At 37.9% G+C, this 22,080-nt stretch overlaps 1 protein-coding gene across 9 annotated transcripts in view; it reads right to left on the reverse strand.

Moving 5' to 3' along the window:
- The window catches only part of LOC126457194 (sodium bicarbonate cotransporter 3), a 989,834-nt gene that overhangs the window by 104,485 nt on the left and 863,269 nt on the right, over positions 1-22,080 (reverse strand). For all 9 annotated transcript variants that reach the window (XR_007585444.1, XM_050093289.1, XM_050093286.1 and 6 more), the window contains 3 exons: positions 20,609-20,788; positions 4,769-4,947; positions 4,284-4,494 (listed from right to left, as the gene is read on the reverse strand). Coding sequence is in view for 8 of the 9 variants with exons in the window: in XM_050093289.1 (XP_049949246.1) it covers positions 4,284-4,494; positions 4,769-4,947; positions 20,609-20,788 (570 nt within the window). In the remaining variant the exon portion in view is untranslated. The remainder of the gene's footprint in view (positions 1-4,283; positions 4,495-4,768; positions 4,948-20,608; positions 20,789-22,080) is intronic.

A 22,080-nucleotide genomic window follows, 5' to 3' on the forward strand; every position in this document is an offset into this window, starting at 1 on the left:
ATTCAATATATTATAATTATTGATGAAAAGAAATTATTAAAATTTTTTGTATTTTTTTTATTCCATTTTCATTCATGGAAATAAGAAATGTAAGAAAGTATTGTGGTCTGAAGACCTATATTTCTAACACAAATATTTCACAATTTGTATGATTAAGTGTACAAGAACAGTGGTTTGATAGTCGGTGATGACATACGACGGGTTGGTTGATATGGAAGGAGTGGACCAAACAACAAGGTCATTGATCCCATTGGATTAGGGAATGATGGGGAAGGAAGTTGGCCATGCCCTTTGAAAAGAACCATACCAGCATTTGCCTGAAGTGATTTAGGGAAATCATGGAAAACCTAAATCAGAATGGCCAGATGCAAGTTTGAACTGTCATCCTCGAATGTGAGTCCAGTGTGCTAACCACTGTGCCACCTTGCTCAATGATGTATGACAGAGTAATGTCCACATAAGCTGTGATGTGGAATAATCAGATAATACATGAGTGGTGGAAAGGCAAGAATTTACATTATATTTGAAGAACAACTTCAGGAAAAGATCATGCTAAACTGTATTAGCAAAAGGTGCTCAAAATGAATCATAACGAGAGTGATGTGCTGGGAAAAACCATAAAGTAATTATTTAAAAATGTTTATTCACTGGCACACTCACAAAACAGTTCTCACAAAAAAAAAAAAAAAAAAAAAAAAAAAATTAATAAATAAAAAAATGTTTCAGCTGACATCAATAATTTTCAGATTGTTATGAGATGTGATATACTTCAATGTTAGATGCCAGTAAACATATTGGCAACTAATGTTTGTGGTAACAAATCAGGGTTTTAATAATTTTCTCTCACTATAACAAAAGCTACATATTTTTCAAAACATAGTAATCTGATGGTGCTGATTATTGCTAGGAATGCAGTAACTAGTGAGGTACGTATGGAGTTTCTTAGCTATATACATAATTATTTAAATCAAATATTAGTGGAAAATGTATAAAAAACTTTCATTGGTAACGTTTGTACTGTGAAGCTGTAGATAAAACAATATCTGTAACATGATCAAGGATATACACTGCATTGTATTTCCCATGCAGACATCCATAGCTGCTTTATTTGGGGCATCATTTGCCTCAGTTCTCCCTAATAATGAATGTGTTGAATTACATTGCAATTTAAAGTAATCTGAGATACACCAAGTACCACTATGTTCTGTTGTGGAGGAATCTCATATGGCCTTGCTGTTTGTGATGAAATTGTGAAGGTATCTTCCAACTTGGATTTAGAAATGGTGTGGAGTGCTGTTACCCAAGGGGTGCCCAATACACTGTATGTCAGCAACACTATGAGGAGCTCTTGCTGAATGACAATGGCAGCCTGCCAACTCCAGCACAAAGGTCTGGAATAGGACTGATTTTAAACACACTTGAATGACATAAAAACCTTGTAAAATTCAAATACATGGGCTCTGTCTACTCCCCGTGATTCATGGTTACAACTTTAAAATGTTCAAAGCCTTAATATTATTTAAACATTGCCAACAAATTCATATATGATCTATAGTAGGCCCTTCAACTGACTGAATTTTTAACGTTTAAAATAAAAGATTCAGTATTTCATAATAATGTAAAATCAAAACGAAACATTTATTCTAAACAGGACTTAAGACTACTACTATTTGCCCACTTCTCTAACCCATAAATAGTGAATAGTAACTGGATTTGGAATGTGGCAAGGCCAGTTATGGAGACAATACTGAAACCATCCATGAATATTGACTACTGTACGGCACTTCTTGCCATGGACATTATTCCACTGATCACTGTTGTGAATGAAGGGACAGTAAAAATGAAGCCTTGAGGAACATGATTCTGTTGCTCAGGAAGGTCAAGAAGGATGTGACCATTGCATTTCATAGACAAACATACAGATGGAAGGACAGAATGAGTATGGAAAGTAATTCACAGGATTACAATTTATGGAGTCATCTTAAGAAGTTAAGCTTTAAAGTAAAACCATATTCTTTTTTTTAATATTTTGAAGAATACAGTTACTAAATTGCCTGTATAAGAAGGCTTGTTACATAGCTGCCTGCTGTAGGGTTAGCCTACATACAGTCAAATAAAATTCCCTGCATCCACAATGGAAGAGGATAAGAAACATCTGCATTTCTTAAACCCTGGGTGGTCTTTGGGTCACCAAACACTCTAATGTCTTACCTATGCAGCCAATACATGCAACAATGTGATAACTATTTGGGTATGAATGGTACTTATACTTCCTTGATTTTAGGAAGGGAATAATGATTTCATTTCTCCAAGAAGGTGGAAATTGGCCTATCTGCCAGATTTGATGAAAATTTGTGTGGAGGATTTCCTTTGACTGGTTAAAAAGTTATCACAACATGCTGTGCTGAGTATGATCACTAGGAGATGTAGTGTCTAGAGACTCAGATAGCGTGGATTCAGCTCCCACATGACAAAATGGCAATGGTTTCCCTTCCTATTGTTGGAAATGAAAATCCAACTGCCCCTCTCCTCAATCTCCACAGCAATGAAGGAACAGATCAGTTCCCCCTGGGATAATGGCTTCAGCACAGAATTCTGTCATTGCTCAGGAACTGTCTGCAGAGCTTTATGTAGGTTTATTTTTATACCTATAGCTGACACTAGTGACCTGCACTGTGTTGGCTATCCTCCTGATGGTTTTCCAGACTTTTTTTATATTCATCACTCCCTCCACTGAGTCCATCTTACTGTGGAGTTGTCTTACTTTCCTTTAACTGTCTGTCTTGCTTTTGCCCTTACAGCCCAAAATGCTGTGAGGTTCTATGTAGTTTATCTGCTCTTGAACTCTGAGATCACCATGTGACACAGCTTGATTGCAGAGTCTTAATTGTTATTCCACCAAGTGGCGGGTTACTTTCTGAACCTGCCTGAAGATTTGGTAGAGATAAGGCTTTCCTTGTGATCCACTTACCCGCTAATGTTGTATTGACATTAGAACAAAACTAGTAGGTTGGGAAGCAACCAATTTTCCCCACTGAGATGCATTTTGATGGCTTCCTGCTAGAGACTGCTTTGTCTTGGAAGTGAATCTAGATAAAAAAGTAACTGCTAAAGTAAAGATAGATTAGAGCCCACTTTCCACTGCGGGGAACATCTGCAAAGGATGGAGAGTGTAACAATAAGTCAAAAACTGGTAATGACCCCAGAGTAGTGTTCAAATGAATCAAATGTCAAGCACTGAGGATGCACAAGTCCTTAGTCTGAATAATACACTGATTCTTCCACTCAATCAGATAGAAGAGGAACATTAGGAATAACAGAACTGGAAAACCATCTGAGAAATCAAACAAAACTGAAAGAATTTGAAGTCTAAAAATAAAGTAACACAAGCAGATGGAATTTGGAAACTTAAGAGGTAAAAAAGGTAGAAGAGACAAACAGAAGATAAAATATATGAGAAAGGCAGATTAGAGGAAGAGAGAGAAATACGAGCAAATATGAAAGAAAAGAAAAAAATAAATAATGGAGTTCATGAACAAAAATAAAGACTAAAAACTGTGTGGACCATTTGTCAGTTATTTCTAGCCAATCATGCCAAGAAGTGTAAATTTTTTGTGAAAGAATAATCACATATTGGGGCATTTCACCACTCTGAATTAGAATGATAGTGTCATAGCATGCAGCTGAAATAGTCAGAAACCAAGTAGATGGAGAAGAATTAGAGCCCAGTTTTCTCCATTAAAAGTTATACATATGCTTATTCAGACTGACAGTGAAGCATTATTGGCAGACAGGTCTAACAGCAGCCAATGAGTCTGATAGTGAAATGCTACTGACACGTTATTGTGACACAAATTAGAAGATCACATTAAAACTTGGCAATTATCACATTATTTCCATGAAGCTAAGGTATTGTGGAACTGGGTTTGGGTGTATACCTCATTTTTGTTTTGTTTGGTTTGTACTTTTGTGTTGTACCTAAAAAGTTGTGAAAGGTAAACCAATTGTTATGAAATGTATTTTTTGAGAAATGGTGTTGGTATGGCAAAGAGAAAGAATACATGTGAGATTCTGGGGAAAGTGAACTGAAAGGAGACAATATTATGCAACAAATGGTTTAATTACATATACCTATAATAGTTACATATAATTAAATAAATACTACCGGTAGGTAACTACAAATGTAAAATTTATTGTCCCAGCATAATAACACTACATTCTACGTATCATATCTTTTATCAATGCAATGAAACAATCCAACACAAATACCATAGATAACTTACCTGGCGAAGAAACATATAATCTGGTTGATATTTAACAGGCATGAACATTATAAGGATCCTGTCAAAGAACTGCAGACCTTTCAGTGATGCAACTCCCATGTACAGAAACACACCAAAAAGCACTGGCATTGGAATACGCTGAAGAACAGGAGTAAGGACAACAGACAAACCTATCATCAGGAATATTAGTATGTGTGTGACACGCTGCTCCCTGAAAAATAAATAAATTAAAATTGCTTTAATGAGATTCACAAATCTTTCAGATTTAACCGTCTGCTTTGGTTTAATGAATATCTGAATAATTGGGGTGATTATATTTTTTGTGGAGCGATTAACTACAACTAATGATTTATACATTTCAATTACAATTTAATGTATATGCTGATCTTAAAAACCTATGGTGAATAATGGAATTTTGGTCCAGTTCTTCTATAAAGTACTTGGTATTTAAAAGGATAAAATAATAAAAAATTTGTTTAACCAACCTGACACCCAAAAACTGTGGTTTCTCTCCAGGAGCAGCACATTCTGATTCCAGTTTCAGAGAGTTAACATGATTTATGGAAAGCACAGTTGCTGCCACAAACCAGGGAAGGCCCATAAGAGAATTTATTGCTATCAAGATAGCCAGTACAAAAAGGTCTAGATGGTAGCCACAGCCTTTCTGTGAAGAGACATATTTTTATGGAAATTAGTTTAAAGAAATCTGTTGAACAACAAATTACAGCAGTGAAGTGAAAGTAACATTATTCTTTTGCTGACAGACTAATCAAACAACTCATAATAGAGTTAAGTGCTATTCCATTTCAGTGTCATATATGGCATTAGCATGCTGCATAATATGCAGCATTATTGCATCACTGAGCGACACTCAGTTGAGTGTGATAAAACATCTGTTTGTTTACATTTTCATCACATGCAGATACCAAATTATACTGAAGACATCAGTAAAAATGACACACACACACACACAGAGTCTAGATTCCTAATGCAATCTGAAGAACATTTCTATGTATTTAACAGTTTAAACTCATTAATCTTTAACATTTCTGGTGTGATATGGTGTTTAAGTTTGCATATAGTTTGATAGTCAGTAGTTAGTTATCCTGTATTTTAATGTGTACCTACAAACAACAGCCATTAGCGACTGGATGAATGTGTACACCATGGATGCACAGACCGTGTCCTGCAGGTCGCATACAGCCCACCATTGATCTGATGGTGGCCCTGTAGTAAACTGCCAGCTACTACACCTACTGCCCACAGCAAATGAGAGTCGGGTCACTACAGCCAGTATAGAAAGTGGTGACAGTCACACGGTGTGCCCACAGCTACCTGAGATGGCTGCCAGGATCAGTCCAGTCACTGACCACAGGTCCCTGGTTTTCAGTGCATACAGCACGACAGAACACCACACATGGGCCTCAGGTCTTCAATTTTCAGCATATTTGATGCATATACCAACATCTAATGTAATCTTGTTGCTACTCTGTGACCTAATAAACCTTATCTGTTCTATGGTCATGTATTTCCTTGTGTTCCTAGTTAGAATGCAAGTGGTGACAAGGATGGGATTTTTGTGCATTTGGATCCTGTGGTCTTTCTGCATTGGATCTTCCATGGAGGCTCTACTCCAGTCACTCCTGCAACAACAGCAGGTGAATACAGCCATGTTGGAAGAGTTATTGGCTGCACTGCCCCAGGCTCCACTGCTGCTTGTTCACCCACTGGCATGTCCCTGGGCTCTCCCCCCACCCCCTATGATGAATCTGCTAAAGACAGGGGCACTTACAATGAGTGGCTTCACCAACATTTCACAACGGTGTTCCAGATGGTCAACAAGCAGGTCTATATGACTCTTTTCTTGTCATGGATACCCCCTGGGCAGCTGTCCGACTATGGTGCTGGTTTCATTGACATTTGTTCCTGGCATGCCAATTTGGGCCAAGGGTTTTGGATAACACCCTCCCTGGATTCCAACTGTCATCTGTACCTGGTGTGATCACTGAATCTTCATGGTTTGCACTGATGATAGACTTGTGCCACACCACCAGAACCAACTGCATTGCAGGATGGTCACCGTGCCCCTCCTTGGGCCATGGGCTCAACACCTCTTTCTTTGTCAGCCCTGACCACTCTTGGGATTGCGCAGGCCTTGTCATGACCACCTACCGCAGTTGTTGGGGTTTTGTCAGCACCAATGGTGGGTCTGCTTCCTGTGACCAGAGATGGTGCCTCCCACTAAGCTAAGCTAAGTCTCCATTGCCATAGTCTCTCCTCACCAGTCTGCCATCACTGCTGCCTGTACTGTACTGACCCCCCCCCCCCCCCCCCCCTCCTGCCTCATCATCCTGACATCCGAATGGCCCCAGCACTCCTATTGCAGGTCGTGTTCACCATTGCCCCTTGGTCCCCGGGCAGTGGGGGGTCCTCTCATCCTAATCACCTTTGTCCATACGCACCTGTCAGTATGGAACTTCTTGTAACTTTCTCTGTATGACTATCCTTTCAGACATGGTTGTGGGACTTGGCTGTTCAGTAAAGAAAGTCAAATCAAACACCTTTCAGCTGTCTAAATTTCCAAACTTTTATTTTATTCGGCTACCAGTTTTGGCAATGTATTATGCCATCACGTACAAATCTACAGATAACAGTCTTTGAATGCTGGCCCCTATTCTGACTGGAACTGAGGTTGGAATCCTCCTATACATCGGTCAGGGGTCATGAAGATGGCATAAATATCACCAAAATTGGCAACCCTATAAAATAACAGTTTAAAAATTTAGACACTGAAAGGTGTTCGCTTTGACAATCTTGTACCTTTGGTTGCCACTCCCAATGCTACCATAGACACCTCTGCAGTCACAGCATCGTAGATAGTGACACCTGATCTCCTCACGAGGAAGGAGGAGTGTAGTAATCTTCTGGTTACTACACACTTACTGCCCACAGTGGATATTAGCCAGGCCATTACGCCAGGTGTAGTATGTGCCAACATTCGAACAGTTTGGTCACAGCTCACCGAGGTAGCCACCTGGGGCAGCCCAGTCACCAACCACAGCACGTCCCGAGCAACACCAGATGGAGACAGCATCTTTACAAGGCCATACTTGGATATCTGGGCCCTCAGCTGCCAATGTATTCAATACATGTAACTATATCAAGTATGCTGTTCTTGTCACTCCATGACTTAATAAACTATATCTGTTTTAGGGCTGTATATTTCCTTGGTAGAACAGGCCTGCCACTACTGTTTCTTTTTCTTTTCTTTTTTTTCGCTCACATTTCAAATATTCCCTCTCAACATGTGGAGAGTGGGCCCTTGTAGAACTTAGTTCTTTCGAGCCCAGTCTAGCTGGCATTGGGGCAGGGGCATGCTGATTCAGAATAACAACTTGTCTCACAGCATGGTAATTTTGAACTTGCAATCCTTACAAAATCACGGTAAGGGGTTTGCGGCCCACAGTACTAGCAAATCTATACATTCCCAATGTACACTGACTTTAGAAGCCTGATTTATAATGTTCAGAGTTTCAACAGTGTCTTTAGACCTCTGTTGGATTACATGGAAAAGATAATTAACAAGAAAAGACACCTGTGACATTAAAAGTTGATATTTGAAAAAAATCTAAATCCTACTATAGAACAGTGGACCAAATCTTTTCGTTGTGTGAGCCACAGTCATATAGAATTTCTTGAAGGAAATTTCCACCATTTGATTGTTAATTGTCCATTTATATTAAACAATTATGATTTTGGTTATGTAGCCATTCTCAAGTGCATGTTGAAATGTTAAAATATGTCTGATCTGTCTGTGACATGTCATCATCAAAAAAACACATTTCTGGTCTTACAGACCACTTGTCATATTACAGGATACAAGTACATATTGAAGGGACATAATATGGCTGGCATTGTGCATCCATGAATGCAGATCACAGGAATGTATTAGCTGTTAAATATGCCATACTTTATGTTAATAGTTTCTCATTATGCACAATGTCAGTCATGTTATGTATCTTCAATATGTACTCAAGTTCTGTAATAAGACAAATGGTCAATAAGATCAGAAATATGATTTTTTGACAATTAAATGTCAGACAGATCAGACAAATTTTAACATTTCAACATGCACTTGAGAAAGGCTATAAAGCCAAAATTATGACTGTTTAAAATAAATGAACAATTAATAGTTAAACGGTGGAAATTTCTTTAAAAAACAAAAAAGTGGCCCAAAAATGTTATGAATGCCATTTTCAAGTGTTCCATGAGTGAGACTAACTCTAGACCAGAGCTATTTGAATCTGGTCACAAGAAATATCATCCATTGTTTTATAACTGCCTCACGAGTTGGTCAAACATTACTTTTGGGATAATGATGATAATATTTGGTGGTATTGCACAAAAAGTCCAAGAAGAGCAGATGAGAAGAACAAGGGCAGGGTGTACACGTGGACAAGGGAAAAAAATTCGCGGATTTCTCGGTTAAAAATACACTTTCTCATGGGTGAAAACATACTTTTTCCCTGTTAACTGACAGTATATTTTCTCTCGGAACTGTATAACTTATCAGTCCTTTGAATGATTACGGTTTTATACACTGGCGTAGAATTTCCCGGCACTTTAGAAAATGAAACACTGGGAAAAAAACACGTTTTGGAAAAATCTTTGATTACGAAAGTATAAATTTGAATTCCACCAAACACTGCACGTTACTTTGCGAAGTATTGAAATTGAGATTGCGATACACTTTTGTAAGCCAGTCATAGCTCATGTCACGTGATCTCACCAGCCGATGAAAGCTGGTATTCAGAGCTTAGGACACATGATGTAGTCAACCAATAGAAACATCACTGTTAAGTAGTGCGAACACAACACAGAAACAGAAAAAGTTAAGCGTTTAAATTAATATACATAGTGTCGCTACACGAAACACAAAGCTTTCAAATATAATATTGGTCTATAATATTAATACACTGCAAGAGAAGCTAAGTTTTCACATACAATGTCGGTCTTTTATGCGCGTATTACAATTTAAGATATATTACACAAATGTGCCAGTAAAATTTTTAATAACAACATAAATGTCTGATCTTCTGGGCTCAAACTTCATCTAAATGGCTCATCATCAACGAGTTGATTTTTAAATAGAGTCAAGCGCTCTGTGATTTAAGAAATTCATCATACATTCTCGCACCATTCGGAATATTTTCCCACGAAATAGGTTCATTTCTGCAGTTGCTAGAGAGCGCCAGATGACAGGCGTCACCGTGCTTGCGCAGCTATGAGGTCGTAGGAAGCCCGTATGTTTTTACGTGTAAAGATTAAAATATCTTACATTATGTCATGAAAGAAACAAGACATCAGAGGATACTCCAAGAGCATTGGAATTTTGTGACCCATAATAAAATCTGCACATTTAAAGTGCAATTCGTACGTGCAGGTTCCCAGTGAAGTAGGCCACGACCTGATATTAAGCTTTTCAATGTGGTTTTCGGGATGTAAATTTTCTTGGAGTACCATTACTGTGTTATCTCATGTTTGGTTTTTTATTATGGCATAATGCCATACATGCTAGAAGTTGAAAACGTACACTTGAAATGCAGCACCAGTGTGTGGAATTAAACACTTCGATTGAAATATTCTGTCTGCCTCAGCGGAAAAGATCAATAAAAGAAAATTTCTTTAGCAGACTGACAAAAATAACTTCATTGTTCTGCATGGTAATTAATGCTTGACTGTCAGAAAGATGGAAATAAAATAAAATCTGCAACTAATAACACATTTTAGCCTTCCGTAATTATGTGAATGTATTTTAATTCACTTGATAGCTCCTGGCCAAATAAATCTGTTTTGTTTTCATTTGACGTGAGAGCAGTAAATAAAGAGGAAACAGCAAAATCACTAAATGTAAACACGGGTCAAGTGGTGACTATCCAATTCCCCACTATAACTCAGACCGCTCTGCGCATCAGCTCCGGATCTACAGTATTTCCGAATCGGGGCAATACACCATCACTCCCTCGAGTGTTTGAGAAAGGACGTCAAAAATTAAAAGAAACTCGAATTTTCAAAAATATTTTCATTTTGTAGTGCACATCTTTCTGAAGAGTCTGATGCATAAAACATACGTGTTTGTGAGAATGTAAGACATGTTATTTGGTCATAAGTGTGCCAAAGTGCAGTACCATGCCTCCTCACACAGAATTTTTCTATCGCATGTCACTGTATTTCATTCCGTGGAACTGAAACATGTATATTTTGTAATGGATGCCTTCAAACCATATTCAGGACAGTGGAAATCAAAATGTCCTGTGGTGCCTCTCCTCCTTACAGTCGGCCGGTTCGACTTCCTGTCACTCTTTTTTTCTTTTTTTTTTTTAAAAAAAGGAAGAACTCTTCAGAAAATTTGCACTCTTTATTCCCTATCAGCTAACAACTTCTTGCTTTGTGTGGCATAAAATTAAATATAGGATACATAAACCCAGTAAAGGCATGAGACAAGCAAGAAAATACACATTTCTTCAAACCTTAACTTCTAGAATTTTTTTCTCTCTAATCTTGCTACAGCTTTACACGGCATGCTCTCCTTTCTGCGAAAGTATCTATTACCTCATCAAATTTCGTCACACATTTTGCTACATGAAAAATTGAAATGTTATTTAATACTGAAAAAGCTGTTAACACAAATAATATCCACGACTGGTGTGGCTTCTTGATCTGATTACATCTATTTTGTCACTGTCTGATAGATAAAACAAAATAGGCCTTTCTAATACTGCAGCAATTTTGTAACACACACCAAATAAACGCACAAATGGCCATTTTTATAACACGATGGAATATAATACACGAAGTACCAATATCGAATGCCTATTAGGCCTACTACAAGCAAAATGCTTTACGTTAGGAAATAGTTTCACACTTCATTCATACGCTCCAGTTCCTCAAGCATGAGATCCAAAAGTAGTAGTATGAAATTTTTATAAAAATTTGGAATCGTCATATTGTTTCGTAATTTGTGTGATGTCCCCGTTTCTTCTCCTTCCTCCTCCTAACAAACAGTCTTGTTATCGCTAATTCTGTAACAATACCTGCCAATGTCAAAGGTTATTCGCAGGTTAATGTCACTAATTCTCCCAGAATCACCGGTTTAGTTATCCTGCTATTATTCTCTGGTTAGACGTTGTTACATGTTCGTACAACGGGTTTTCCGCGCTTCATCCAGAATGGAACTTACAGCGGCTGCTAGCTGGGGACTGTACAACTGGCCCTTACTAGTATAGCGATATGGCCAAAAATTTTCTGTCAAAATTTCATTTTCTTGGTTACACCGAGAAGGTAGTACGTAATCTTTCTTAGCTGTTATACATTTATTTTCACTCCTGTAGTCTGAATCTATGGATTTCGCTAGTAATTATAACAATGCTCATCATTTGCAAACCCAATCAACCACACAATAAGACAGCGGTTGGCTTGGCATTCATCCGTTCGGCCTTAACTCTGCTCAGCTTGTATAGCCTCCTTTTTCTGTAGGAAAGTTTGTTTCTACATGCGACAAGGATTAAAGTCATATGAATAATCGATAGACTAACGTGCACTGGATGCTAGATGCCAGTTGCTTTGTGAAATAAGGTTTTCTCCCCTCAAGAATATGAATTTGCCCCCTCCCCTCCTAGATGTGGGCCTGCTGCGCATGCATCAATCTGGCAGCGTGGGCGCTCCAGTAAAAATTTTCCCGGTAGCATCTAGCTGCTTGCTGCGACTGCTCACAAAGCCAACAGCTACATTTCTGTAGCCAGAAGCAGGAGAAGGTACTACTAAACTGCGCATGCGCATGATCCCGCTTGTAACTGCTAAAACGAATCTAATGTAAACAGTTGTGACGTCACGCTCATCGGAGGCAATTTGTTGTTACGAAACATTGCATAGTCTTCTTAAAGCCTTTGACATCTTTTGCTGTTGGCAGACGCTTGTATGAGCACTGTGTTTTGTTGCTGTATATGGCGCATTTCCTTTGCAATTTAAGTTTTGTTTTCGTTTTTTTTTTCTTGATCATGTTTTACTGCTGCAATATTATTCTGCAATAGCTGGATACAGTAATATCCTTTGTTAGAGTATCGGTTCTTACCAGCCAAAAAAACAAAAATTTAACTGAAAACATAAACAATGAAAAATTACCGGAATTCTAAAAAATTCCCGGTTTTTTCCTGGTTTTCTCCCGGATGAAAAAATTCCCAGGTTTCTCCCGGATCTTCCGGGTCATATACACCCTGAAGGAAGACACAAGGAAAGGAAAGGAAAGGAAAGAAAGAAAGAAAGGAGAGGTGTACGAGTGTTAGTGGAGACAAGCAAACTTAAGTGAGCAGGCCAGCTTTAAGTATGTAGTAATGAGGAGTAGAAAGCTTGTAGGGGGAGAGGGATGAGGGAGATGGCATGGCAACAGGAGATTGGTTGCAGGACACCTGAGAATAATGGCAATTTAATTTGCTGTCAAGGTGGCCCCATACCAAGTAAATACCGTCAAGTGTAGGGAAGCAGATGCAGGAATTCTTGCATTGCCTCTTTCGATAAGATCCTGTTAGTGATGGTTTGCCATTGTCATCCTCCAACCTCTTATGAAGTATCAAGTGTGTATCTGTGTCATGCAGATGAGTGTGACAAGTGTTTTTATAGTGTCATGTTGTGATTGTGTTGTTATGGATGAAAGGGAGGGAGACATTGAAATCCAGTGCCAAAACATAGCCTATTCCCCTCGAACAGCACCAAGGGACTGCCAAGCTTAACATCCCCATCCATTGCGTGGATTGCCATCCACAGCGTCATATGGCCTCACTTCACAAGACATTATGGAGATGTTTGGAATTTAATCCAGTACATTGATGCAGTCAGGAACTTAATACCACCACCTCTCTTTCCCCTGCTGTCCAAACAATTGCAGTGAAAATTTTCCACCCCAGAGCTTGAACCACCTTACTCTCAAGTTGGGCACCACCAAAAAGGTATGTGTTAGCAATCTTGGCTACAGAGACAAGTTTAATTTGATTTATAGGTATGTAAACATAGTTGTATAAAAGGTCACACTCTCAGCAGTCTCCTCCCAGTTTGTTCTGTTCCATCCCAGACCCTGCTCTTGTGTTACTGGTGCAACATGTTATTACTGAAGTGTGAGCAAGAGAACACAATGAGTTGTAATGTGGTATAAAAATATATACTCCACAAATCAAATGGTCCATCTTCTGGAGTAAAAAGCCATAGATCAGAGAACAATAAGCTAATGGAAACTGGTGTCCTACATCATACTGTCTCTGTGACTGGAAGGTGTTTGTTATACTTTCCACAGCATATTTTCCTCCACTTCTTGCTACTTTTAATCCAATGGTTTACGACCTTCTGGCTCAACAGCAAGGAAACAACATGCAGGATTGTCTGAATTGTTTTCTGTGATGGATATATTCAAGAACTGATTATATAAGAAAATTGTTCTCTTTCTCACGTCTCATCTGCCACAGTGCCTTGAATATCGCCTGCATTTATATCACATGCATTTCCAGGGTGTAGACTGTGAATTCATTTAGTAGGTCAAACAAAACTATGAGTGCTGTCTTTTAAAATTGTTATCATATTATAGCGGTTATCTTTCTTGAGATTTTTTTCCTGATAGCAGGTTCAATCTGTTCTGAGAAAAGGCTGCCAGCTCTGAAAAAAATTAGTTGTGATGTTTTTCCATCACTACTATGTAAAAATAGTCAAGTTTTTTCACTAATATATAATAAATTTTGGAAAAATTTGTGCTAAATGTTCCTCACTGGAGTTAATTAACAAGTTTTAACACTTCCACGATAATTTTCTCCAATTAGGAAAAAAAGTTAACAATAATCAATTAAAAAAAAAAAAAAAAAGAACAGCTTCTATGTGGCATCATGGAGCTTTTCCTCTCAACATCTGTGGCCCGTGTGGCATGCGCAACAGCAGCCAATCTATATTACACATTGGGTGAAGCCTGTCAGCTGGGATGTTCACTCACACCACAGGAAAAAAAGAACCAAATACATGTGAAAGAAAGAATTAAATGTTAAATAAAAGTCCATCAAAACAAACTGTAATCAAATTAGACATTACTTCTGATTGCAGCAGCGACACAAGTATAAATGCTAGTGTCAGCACTTTGGTGACACTAAAATATCTACAATAACTCTGGGGCTCTTAGGAAGCAAAGATGGTGATTTGCTTCAACTTAGGCATAAAAGATTTACACTTGTCACATACAGCTAATTGAATGAATCCCAATGGGCTTCTTCCTACAAATGACTAACAAAAAGTTACTTGAAGGGTAGGTGAACAACAGTACTGTGTAATATTGATTACAGCAAAAAGTATGCCTTATATGCTTATTGCACCATGAGGAGTTGCCACCTGATGTAAAATAGCAGTGTCACAGCCTCAACGCAAAGGTGGAAATGAGGCTAATCCTGAATACCCCTGTGGCCAGCGTCATTCCTTCATGGTCAGCCACATGAAGATCTTCAAATAGTATAACAGAGTTGACCCATATAGTGTATCACGGGCGCCGACTTATAAAAAATATTGGGGAGGGGGGGGGGGGGGGGAGGACATAATTGGGGTCTTGCCATGGGAAATTTTGTAAATTTTAGATGAAAAATAGTGAGTTTTAAAGCTCTTTAAGCATTTTAGAGTCATATGATCAACATTAGAACTCCGAAAACTGGACTCTAGATAACTTGACACTGTTAAAAAAAGACAGTGCGTACAGAATAGATTCCCAGATATAGGAGTGGCTTGAAGACTTCTTAAAGAATAGAACCTAGTATTTTGTCCTTGATGGCAGGTGTTAATCAGAGTCAAGAGTATCATAAGGAGTGGCCCAGGGAAGTGTAGTAGGACTGCTGTTGTTTTCTATATACATAAATGATCTGCCGAACACAATGAGCAACAATCTGCAACTGTTCCCTTATGATTCTGTAGTATACAACAAAGTGTCATTATTGAGAGGCAATAGGACTATTCAGGATGACTTAGATAGAGTTTCTATTTAGCGTGATGAATGTCAGCTTGCTCTAAATGTACAAAAATGTAAGTTGATGCAGATGAGCAGGACAAATAAACTTGTATCATCCAAATGCTGTGTTACTGGTGTGCTGGTTGACGTAGTCATATCAATTAAATATCAACATGTACTGTTGCAGAGTGATATGAGATAGAATGAACATGCAAAATCAGTAGTAGGGAAAGCAAACTGCCAACTGCAGTTTGTTGGGCAACTTCTAGGGAAGCATAGTTCATCTACAAAGGAGACCTTGGGTAGAACACTAGTGCAACCCATTCTCAAGTACTGCTTGAGTGTTTGGGATCTCTATCACTTTAAATTAAAGGAAGGTATCAAAGCAGTTCAGAGGCTTGCTTCTAGATTTGTTACCAGTGGATCTGATCAATATACGAGTATTACAGAGCTGCTTTATGAACTCAAATGAGAATCCCAGAAGGGAAGACATTGTTATTTCTTGAAACACTATTGAGAAAATTTAGAGAACCAACATTTTCAGCTGATTGCAAAAGAATTCTACTGTCACCATATGGAGTCTTATAGACAACAAGGCTGACACATGTTTTCGCTTTGAAAAAAGAAACAAAACATAAACATAAACAAGCACGGTATTTTCGTAAAAAGCTAATTTAATTTACAGTAATAATCATGCTTATAGACTATTACAGAGCAGTGAATATATAGCCCTGAAAAGACTGAAATTATATTTAAATAGATCCTAAACTATCACTAAAAGAATAAAACTTAAAATATTGATGTTGCACAGTAATAACACTGTGTTTAATAAGTGAAATAAACTATTATTAAATGAATAAAACATAAAATATTGATGTCGCACAGTAATAGCACTTTGTTTAATAAGTGAAATAGCTAATTTAAGCTTATTTTGAATAAGGTTCAGGATTCATTAAATAAAACAATATCTCAAAGTTAATGCTTTAATACAGTTAATAAAGTTAATACAGTATGCCTAATACTTTCAGTCAAAAAGTATGTAAATAGCGGGTTTTAATTGGGCCCTAAAACCTAAAAGTAATTGAGTATTTGAAAATAACTAATACAATACCATAGTAATACAATACTAAAGTAGTACTAATATTTTGAAACTGAAAATTTAACATTGTGTATGTATTTAATTCTCTATTTTATAAAGATATTTAATATTGCTCTAAATGCCATATTTAGGGCTAGAGTGTCTTTAGAAATGTGCAGATGTCGACTGTCTGACTGGATTACTGAATATGAAGTTCTTGATGACTCACCAGATATCCAACTCATCCACAACATCTCGGTGGGCATGAAGAACAGCCAAGTTGTTCAGTCGCTTCTGTCCCATTGTTGATCGGAGATGAGATATGACTTCGAACGTCTAAGGGCACTAAATGACCATTCCACTGTTGCTGTTGTGACTGGAACTGGTTGGAGAAGCTTACTGCACTTCACTACTTCACATACGATTTCTCCAACTGTCCAACTGCAGGCTGTTGTGTAATGTACTTTCTTACATCATGCAAGTTTTTCAAGATGAGTTGTTTTTTATTAGCAATATTGGCTAACGTATTCAAGTGTAAGCACAGTCTAGGTCATTTTTGAAAAACTCAGTTGATTTTTCCAATTTTTTTTTCACCTCTGTTTACTAAACGCAAGCACTCTTGTTCAACTGCAATGACCTGTGTGAGTCCAGATGAAGCAAACCGCTCAGTAATGCAAGATTGCACCATTTCACAAACTTCAATGTAAACAGCTTTGTAGCATTCCTTTGGGGTTTTGAAAGTGTGTGGTGAGCTAGCTTCATTGTTTTCATACTTCTTTGATATACTTCGATCCCAAGAAGTGACGGATCATCAACTTGTGAAGGTTTTTCTTTTCAACACAATTCCCAAAAGTGTTCAAAACTATCACGCCTTCCATTCAATATACAAATCAAGCCCTCATATATTTTTTTTCCAGATCAGGAACACTTAGATGAGGGCATTGAATTTTTTCATTGACATCCTCTACTGGGTTAATTGCATGGCAATAAAGATGTAGAAAGAAATAAGTCTTGAATTGTAATATTGACTCAAGGTAGCCTGCACATTTGCAATCTGCCTCTGTTTTGTTCTCTGCAGAAAATGTTTCAAAAAACTCTAAAAGTTCTTCAAAGTTGTTCAATAATCTCAAGATACTAAAAGCTCGCATAGTCCATCGAGTCGGGCTAAAGGGTTGTAGACCAGCTTGGTTGTTGGTGCTCTCACAGCATATGCTTCTGAAAAGTCCCATCCTTTTGCTGGATCCCCTTACGGTGTTTATTAAGTCCTTGGCTAAAGCCATAATTTCCCCTCATAGACGTAAGATGGCAGAGACTGTCTACAACTGCCACGTCTAAACAGCGAGCAGTGCAGTGCACATAATGTGCTTTCAGTTGTACATCCGAAACTAACGTTTTTAGTCCTTTCAAGTTACCTCTCATATTCGTGGCACCATCATAGCACTGTCCTCTTAAGTTATCCATAGACAAATCAAGATGAGCAAAAACATCTTTAAAAAAACTAAACAGAGTTTGTGATTCAGTGTTGGGGGTCTCGTGTAAGCCGATAAAGTCTTTGTTGATGATTAAGGAATCATCGACAGTACGAATACAAAATGACATTTGTTCATGAATCAAAGAATCACTTGTTTCGTTAACCATAATAGAAAAATGTTCAGTCTTCTTGACTGAAGCCAATACCTTTCTGAACTCATACTTTCCTACTAGATCAACGACCTCATTTCGAATATCGTGAGACATCCACTTATACCCCAAATGCCCTAACAAATCTTTAAACTCAGGTGTGTAATTCTTCTAGAGTTCCAACAATTGAAAAAAAATTTGAGTTTACATCTTCATGCCCTCTAATTGCTAGTCCTTGTCAGCACAGAAATTGCACGGTAATAAAAATTGTCTCAAGAGCTAAATGCCCTTCCTTCATATCACTATCTAACTGTTCATTCAATTTGGAGGCCAAACTTTGGTTAGTGACTGAATTTAGATTCAGAACACCGTCTTTATGCGTAAATGTACTTTCATGTAGACAGAATTTTTCCAAACCCAACTAAAATGCTGTAGGCACACCAGAGGCAGTCTGCTGTAAGCTATTTCACCTCTACAAGCATCTATCCCACTGGCATGTTGCCCACCTTAGTAGTTAGCACTTTCTCTCTCTCTCTCTCTCTCTCTCTCTCTCTCTCTCTCTCTCTCTCTCTCTCTCTCTCTCTTTAAATTGAAGTTCACATTGTTCTGATGATCTGAGCAGTCAAACCAAAGTTCCACTGCCAAACAGCATTGTTGTCACTAAAGCAAGGTCAGAGCTTATGGTTACACAGCACTGGAGGAACTCACCAATTTCCAGTCCAGGAAACCTGGTTTCCACACCTACATCTACATACATACTCCATAAGCCACCATATGGCACACCACTACTAGCCACTCCCTTTCCTGTTCCATTTCCAAATGGAGCACAGGAAAAACTACTGTCTATAAGACTCCATATGAGCCCTAATTTCTCCTATTTTCTCTTCGTGATCCTTACGGAAGTTGTAAGTTGGTGACAGTAGAATTCTTTTGCAATCAGCTGAAAATGTTGGTTCTCTAAATTTTCTCAATAGTGTTTCAAGAAATAATAATGTCTTCCCTTCTGGGATTCTCATTTGAGTTCATAAAGCAGCTCTGTAATACTCGTATATTGATCAGATCCACTGGTAACAAATCTAGAAGCAAGCCTCTGAACTGCTTTGATACCTTCCTTTAATTTAAAGTGATAGAGATCCCAAACACTCAAGCAGTACTTGAGAATGGGTTGCACTAGTGTTCTACCCAAGATCTCCTTTGTAGGTGAACTATGCTTTCCTAGAAGTCGCCCAACAAACTGCAGTTGGCAGTTTGCTTTCCCTACTACTGATTTTGCATGTTCATTCTATCTCATATCACTCTGCAACAGTACACGTTGATATTTAATTGATATGACTATGTCAAACAGCACACCAGTAACACAGCATTTGGATGATACAAGTTTATTTGTCCTGCTCATCTGCATCAACTTACATTTTTGTACATTTAGAGCAAGCTGACATTCATCACGCTAAATAGAAACTCTATCTAAGTCATCCTGAATAGTCCTATTGCCTCTCAATAATGACACTTTGTTGTATACTACAGAATCATAAGGGAACAGTTGCAGATTGCTGCTCATTGTGTTCGGCAGATCATTATGTATATAGAAAACAACAGCAGTCCTACTACACTTCCCTGGGCCACTCCTGATGATACTCTTGACTCTGATTAACACCTGCCATCAAGGACAAAATACTAGGTTCTATTCTTTAAGAAGTCTTCAAGCCACTCCTATATCTGGGAATCTATTCTGTACGCACTGTCTTTTGTTAACAGTTTGCATTTGCCTCTTGCCCTTCATCTATGTTTTGCTGGATATTGATCTTGCTGAGTTTCTTACATGTGATGTTTTCTAAAGTCAGGTTGTTCTGTAGACAGAAGATTTTATGCCTCGAGAAAATGTATTATATTTGAATTTCATATTTGCTCAAGAATTCTGCAGCAAATCAATATTAAGTATATTGGTCAATAATTTTGTGGATCCATTATTTTATCTCTCTTGTATGCAGGAATCACCTGTGCTTTCTCCCAGTTCCTTGAATCTTTGTACTGACCAAGAGATTTATGATAAATGCTAAGTAAGGAGGCCAATGCCAGGGAGATTCCATCCAGACATGGTAACTTATCAGTGCCAGGAATGCCTGTTCCAATGTTCTCCATAAGGGAGTCTGGGCAACTGTCAAATTATGCTGTGTGAATTACTTTTAAATGCAAAACTTGAAATTTCCAGCTTTCCTTTTGCTGTCTTCTCAGTGACCTAGCACAGACTATTCTACACTGTGACAATCTGTTACATTTTCCATATTGATAAATATTAATTTTTAAGAATACCTAATACCCCTGTAAAATGTTGGTGCTGTTGCTTTGTTATTTACTGAAGAGCATTGTCATTCTTAGACCAAACAATCACTGAGCTATCTGGAGATAATCACAAGCCTAAGAGCTTGCAGTTATATTGGAAAGACAGCTGAAATACAAACTAGAAGTTACAGATATAATAAAGCTGTTACTTTTGGTACAAAATAATGCAAGTAGGTGGAGCTGCAGCCATTTGAAACAAAAATGGTAAGTGGTACAAAGATACCCCGACAGGTAAAAAGCTACCCTAATTGACTGTAATACACTAACCTTTAATTTGTTTTCTTTGCGGTTGACGATAACAGCTGTGATTTGCTGATCCATAAATATGAGAATTGTACCCAGGAGAGCTGGCAAAACTGCTGCAATTGCTGTCCATGGAGGATTATTATTAAATGGATAAATGAGCCACCCACGGTCAGGTAATGTTGGCTTGAATTCTCTGGGCACCTAAAAAAAAATATGAATATAGTTAAAAGTGGAGCTAGACAACACAAACAGGATATGTAACTGACAGATGTTGTTTGTCACTGTAAGTTCAATACAATGTTTAAGTGTTGGTTGAAACAAATAAAGAAAATTAAAAATTTGAAAAATGAAATCTGCATAAATAATTTTTTTCCAATCTGTATCTGATAGCATAAACTTTAATATAGTTCACTCACACATCTGTCTGAATGTACATGCTGTTAAAAGCCAGTAAAGTTTGGTGGTGGGGTGGGGGGTGGGGGTTGCAGTTGTGGTGCTACAGCAATATTTGAGAGATCTGAGCCTCTGGATCACCATAATGCTGAAGAACGGTAGGGCCTCTATTATTGAGGAAACTAGATATTACCTGTATTGAATAGTATGAGTTATTAACTTATAGATGATGTTGTAATTATATGTACATATGTGAGTTAGCATTACTGTCTATTGTGTAAAAATTTCTTTCTTTCTTTCTTTTTCTTTTCTCCTCTCTCCACACTCAGAGTTCAATTTATATCAAGTCCGACCCCAGTAGCTGAATGGTCATCACGACAGAATGTCAATCCTAAGGGCCCAGCTTCGAATCCCGGCTGGGTCGGAGATTTTCTCCACTCAGAGACTGGGTGTTGTGTTGTCTTAATCATCATCATTTCATCCCCATCGATGTGCAAGTCGTTGAAGTGGTATTAAATCGAAAGACTTGCACCCAGCGAATGGTCTACCGGACTGGAGGCCCTAGTCACATGACATTTATTTATTTAATTTATATCAACACTGTGGTCATCTCAGAAATAGTAATGGACCAGTTTTGGAAAGTTTTCTAGTTCAATTAATGACACCAATAGTAAACAAAGATGGTTTAAGGGAGTTATGAAGACCATTATCAAGATTATGAGGCCAGGACTTGAACTTGTCTTCATCAGCATACAAGTCCAACATCTGAACCCCTGCATTACCTCTTACAGTCTGTAAACGCTATTACATGTTGAGACTTTTTGTCAACTTTAGAAGCAAAAGAAAACATCACACAAGAAAACCAATTCCTAGAAATGGTAAGAGGAATATGGTTCTGCAGAAACAATTGAGCAATTTCACCAAAACTTAAAAAAAATCTCTTTTAGGAATAATGGAAGAAAATATCGAGAAGGTTCACAGAATATCTTGGATAAGATTCTGCAAGCAAACTCATGGAGAAAATCATAGAGTAATATCAAAAAGAAAGATGACAAGGATGAATTTGTTGAAAGGAGAGAATGTCAGTTCATGGGCTGATG

The sequence above is a fragment of the Schistocerca serialis genome, chromosome 2 (assembly GCF_023864345.2).
Source record: "Schistocerca serialis cubense isolate TAMUIC-IGC-003099 chromosome 2, iqSchSeri2.2, whole genome shotgun sequence".
NCBI lineage: Eukaryota > Metazoa > Arthropoda > Insecta > Orthoptera > Acrididae > Schistocerca > Schistocerca serialis.